The following is a 5,015-nucleotide window of genomic DNA, read 5'->3' on the forward strand; positions in this document are numbered from 1 at the left end:
CTTCATATGTTTTGGCTAGAGATCACATTTCTGCTATTTTTTTTAGTTCAGTCCCTTCTGATTGATGTGTTATAATGTCTAGTCTTTAGTTGGTGCCCTCTCCATTGTCAGGAAATATTTAAAATATATTTTTTGCCAGTTTTAGAAATTTTCAGTGAGTGGGAATGGACACATCCATATTTAGCCTATAATCTTAACCTATTCTCATAGATTTCCTAATATAATTCTGATCATCATAACTATTACTGTATAACTTTAAAAAAGTCCATTTATCTTTTCCAAATAGCCTATTTGTTTTTCAAAATGATAAATACAGCAACTGAATTTTCAATATTTTATAAAATTTTTTAGGTCAAGGCTCACTCTTTATTTTCTTCATTCAACAATGTTATTCTAGAAGAAAGCAAAAAAAATTCAGATATATCATTATTGTCCCAGGATTTGAAATTTGATGATGAAGTTATGAAAATGGAGCCTAGGATCAAGCCTCGACCAAAACTTATTTCTTTGGATGATAAAACAATTCTTTCCCTTGCCAAGACTACCATTTACAGTCATATTGTGGTGAGTATTGTGAGTTATACAACTTTGGGGCAGGAATCTTGGAATCCAAATCTAGCATATGAGGTCTGATTATATTCAATTATTGTATGATGATGCCAGGCATCATGCCACTGGACTTAAAAGTATCCCTAACTCTCTTTCTACATGGACTAGATCAGTGCTCTTCAATAATAATAGAAAGTGAATCACATATGTAATTTTAAGTTTTCTAGTGGCTATGTTTAAAAAAGTAAAAAAGATGAAATTAATTTTAAAAATACTTTTTATTTAACCCCATTGTCTTACACTGTTTCCTATTGCTGTAACAGAGTACCACAGATTAGGGAATTTATAAAGGAAAGAAGTTTATTTATATTTAGCTTACCGTAGTAGAAGCTGAGAAGTATAAGAGCATGTTGCCAGCATATGGTAAGGGGCTTCTTGCTGTGCCATAAAAAGTCAGAGGGCATCACGTGGCAAGAGGGCAAGAGCAAGATAGCTAGAAAGAGGTCAGTTTTATAACAAATAACATTCCCAAGATAATAGATCCAGCCTTGTGATACTGACTTTAATCCATTCATGAGAAGCAGTGTAAGATATCTATTGAATCTTATCATGGATGATACTCATAGGTGACTTGTAAAGGCACATAAATTAGTCTTTCTTAACAGTTTTGGCTCTTTTTGACAGCTACTAAAAATATTTTCTCCCTTTTAGGAAGTTAATTATGTCCATAGTATGAGGTATAAAGTGGTGGTGGTAAGAGAAGAGGGCTAGGAAATAAACGCTTAATTTTATCACGATAATACCAATTTGTTGTGAATACTGTATAGTCACTTGTTTTCTTGTGCCACTGTTTATTTTGTAAGTTATACATAAGTATGGTCTTCATTTGATACCATCCACAACAGTGTAAAAACAAAAACATCTGTAGACACTAGGATCACCCCTAAATTTCAGTACTATTTGTAACAATATTTCTTTGTATATAGCCGACAGGGAAAGTCTGAGCCAAATTTTGATCTAGACATTAACTTAGACACTCATTCTCCCACCTCCTTCTTCAACTTTCTGTCCTTTTACTTCAATATTGTCACCCCTTCTTCTTGGTCCAGTGCTCTCATGCGGTTTCCGGCAGTCATGGTGTATCGTTGTCATCTGTCTCCTGTGAGGTATCGTGTCTGATATCCTTAATCTTTAGGGCTTCTATTATTCATGGATTAGGCTAAGAGACAGATTTGCCCTAATAAAGTTAGACCCAGTGAGAAATCATATTAATAACCAGGTCTAGTGTTACTATTATAAACTGTTTTTTACCTCTTAACCTCATAAGTTTTTTCTTATTAGTACTCTCTTAATGTTATTTAAAACAACTGCTTTCTTATTTTGTATTATATTAGCTTAAGTAATTGTTCTAAACATTTTAGATATCTATACTTCAGTATGATGTAGAATGTAATCTCTCCTATTAATTTATATTTTATTTTGCTTCAGAGTCTGAATCTACATGGGAACAGCTTGAGTAAATTGAGAGATCTCTCCAAGTTAACAGGACTTCGAAAACTGAATATTAGCTTTAATGAATTTACTTGTTTAGATGATGTATACTACTTGGTAAGAACTGTCTTTTTGAAATCTAAAAAAGTTTAACTCCTAGAAATAGGAGAATGGTGGTGTCAGGGCCTAGCAGGAAAGGGAAATGGAGAGATGGTGCTCAAAAGGTACAAACTTTCAGTTATACCATGATTCGATGGTGGTAATCATTATACAATCTATACGTACCTCACACCATCATGTTGTACACATTGAATGTATTCAACCTACATCTGCCAATTTAATATTTAAAGAAAACGTTGGTGTAGCAAAAAATATTATAAAGACAAATGATAAATTAGAATAAATATTTGCAAAAAGAACTATCCTTTTGAAAATACTTAAGTAAAATAAATTAATGGACCAGTTATTTTTGTAATTATGACTTAATATATACTGATGACTATACATGAGAACTATATATCTCAAATCAAAACTAAAGCACACATACACCAAATCATGTTAGTTTCTGTAAAACAAGTCTTAGATTTAGCTTTTGTTTGCAGATCATATATATACCTCTGGTCACATCTCATTTCTAGCTACTTTAAACTAAATGTATTACAATAATTTCTTAGACTTGTTTTTAAAATGTCCTTCAGTGTCATTTCCATTTTCTTCTGCTCTTGTTTTCCCACTTTTCTTTTTATCTTTCTTGTAAGTCCCTATTTCTTTATTGTCTGGTTTGCCACTTCACATCTAATGTTGCCAGTTCTTCCTGTCTGCTCATTATCCAGGTGGTTATTCTCTTTCTCTCTGCCTTGTCCTTTCTACATGAACGTCACATGTATAGACATTGTTTGACTTGTGTTTGCTCATGATGTACCACAGGACAATACAGCAATGCAGATGTGCCATAGCCAAGGATCTTGTCTGATTTTTGTTTTTCTTGTTAGACATAAATCTTATAACAAAAAAAAAAAAACAACATGTAGTTCCAAAACTTCAACCCAGAATCCCCTTGTTTACATGGATCCCAGGTTGGTCACATGCCTTTCAGAATCTATCACTGTTGTCAGCTCTTGCCCATTCTCTGCTCTCCCTCCCTACAGCCATATCAAAGCCTTTGCATTGCTGCTTCCACCGTGGTGGTAGGAGGAGTTTCTTTTACTTGAGTTTTAGTATGAAATCCTCTTCCTTGTTTCCTTGGTGGGCCTGAGCCCTTTAAACCAATGGAATCTCTGATATTGTTTTCAGTTTGCAGCTGAGGGGAAAAAAGAGTAGTTTAAATAGGGTACCAGGACTGTGTGTTGTAGCAGACTATATAGCTTATGGCAAGGAGAAGCAAGAGTTATGCTCAGAACACTCTGTAAATATAGGAACCACCTGTAACATCTTGGTACTATGACACCTTGGTGATAAGGGCATGGGGGAGGGATTCGACTCTCCTAACGTGAGAGCTTGCCAGACAAGAACAACAGTGATTGGCAGTCCGGAATCTCGTCTATAAGGAGCTGCAGGAGAAGGCAGTCAGGGAGCGTGCATTCTTTCACAGACCTGCGCACTCTGACTCTTTCCCTTCTGCCTGCAAAACGCCTGTATGACGTCTCTCTACAAAAGACAGCTACGGTTCATTCTCTTACTAAGACTGCTTCTCTCAAATACTGTCTCTCTCTCCCTTCTGCTAAAGCGGATAGCCCATAGCCACCTAAGGGTAATTGATCCCAAGCTAGATAGCACAGCTTCCGTGTCTGAACACTAGATAAGCTGGGGCTGGAGACCCGGCAGTCCCAGGCCCCAACAGTGTGTAGATTATTGGCATTTTTATTTAATTTTTTCCTATGTTTTGGTAGCAGTTCCAAAGGTTATGACAGCCATTATAATTTTGCTGAAGTACAATTTGAAGAGTAAACTCTTAAATCTTAGATAGTGATGAGTTTAGCCAGCTACCCAGCATTTGTTTTGTGATATGGTTTTCTGTTCTCCTTTAATATAAAAATTACGTTCATAATCATAGCCTCATAGCATACTTGTTGGATGAATATTACCATGATCATTTTACAGATAAGGGAGCTGGGTAAATGTTATATGCAAGTGGTGTTTCAAATTTTAGGATTAGCAAATGTGATTAGATATAAACCTCTCAAATGTCAGGTATGTGATGTATACCTGACATTTGTATACCTCATGTCTCTAAAAATGACTAGAAGGTGGCCAAGGAGAGGAAGTAGTCTCCATTGATATATATAATGTATTTTTTCATCTTATTATAAGACAAAATGCAGATGCATAAACCATGTACTAGTCATATGGCTTAGCATGTTGTAAGGTGAACATGTTTGTAACCACCACCTGATCAAGAAATAGAACTTTGCCACCCAGAACAAAAGCCCCTTCTATGTGCCCCATTCCTCCTCCTCCCCACAAGAAATCATTGTTCTGACCTCCGTATCCCTCTCTCTGCATAGTTTCTTTTTTCTTTTGAAATTTCTAATTTTTATTTTTTAATTTTATTTTATTAAATCATCACTGTGTACATTAATGCAATCATGGAGTACCATGTGCTGGTTTTATATACAATTTGAAATATTTTCATCAAACTGGTTAACATAGTCTTTACAGCATTGTCTTAGTTGTTGTGTTTAGACATTTATATTCTACATTTAGTAAGTTTCACTTGTACCCTTGTAAAATGCACCATAGGTGTGGTCCCACCAATTACCTTTCCTCCACCCATCCTCTCCCCTCCTCTCCTCTCCCTTTCCCTTTCCCCCATATTCTTGGGCTATAATGGGTTATAGCTTTCATATGAAAGCTATAAATTAGTTTCATAGTAGGACTGAGTACATTGGATACTTTTTCTTCCATTCTTGAGATACTTTGCTAAGAAGAATATGTTCCAGCTTCATCCATGTAAACATGAAGGAGGTAAAGTCTCC

The 5,015-nt window shown here is 35.4% G+C and overlaps 1 protein-coding gene across 1 annotated transcript in view; it reads left to right on the top strand.

The window, feature by feature from the left end:
- The window catches only part of LOC100951160 (leucine-rich repeat-containing protein 9), a 139,707-nt gene that overhangs the window by 47,792 nt on the left and 86,900 nt on the right, over positions 1-5,015 (top strand). Inside the window, exons 15-16 of the mRNA XM_023515882.1 lie at positions 352-564; positions 2,038-2,157. Of these exons, the coding sequence (XP_023371650.1) occupies positions 352-564; positions 2,038-2,157 (333 nt within the window). The remainder of the gene's footprint in view (positions 1-351; positions 565-2,037; positions 2,158-5,015) is intronic.

The sequence above is a fragment of the Otolemur garnettii genome, unplaced genomic scaffold, assembly GCF_000181295.1.
Source record: "Otolemur garnettii isolate 467f Iridium unplaced genomic scaffold, OtoGar3 scaffold00081, whole genome shotgun sequence".
NCBI lineage: Eukaryota > Metazoa > Chordata > Mammalia > Primates > Galagidae > Otolemur > Otolemur garnettii.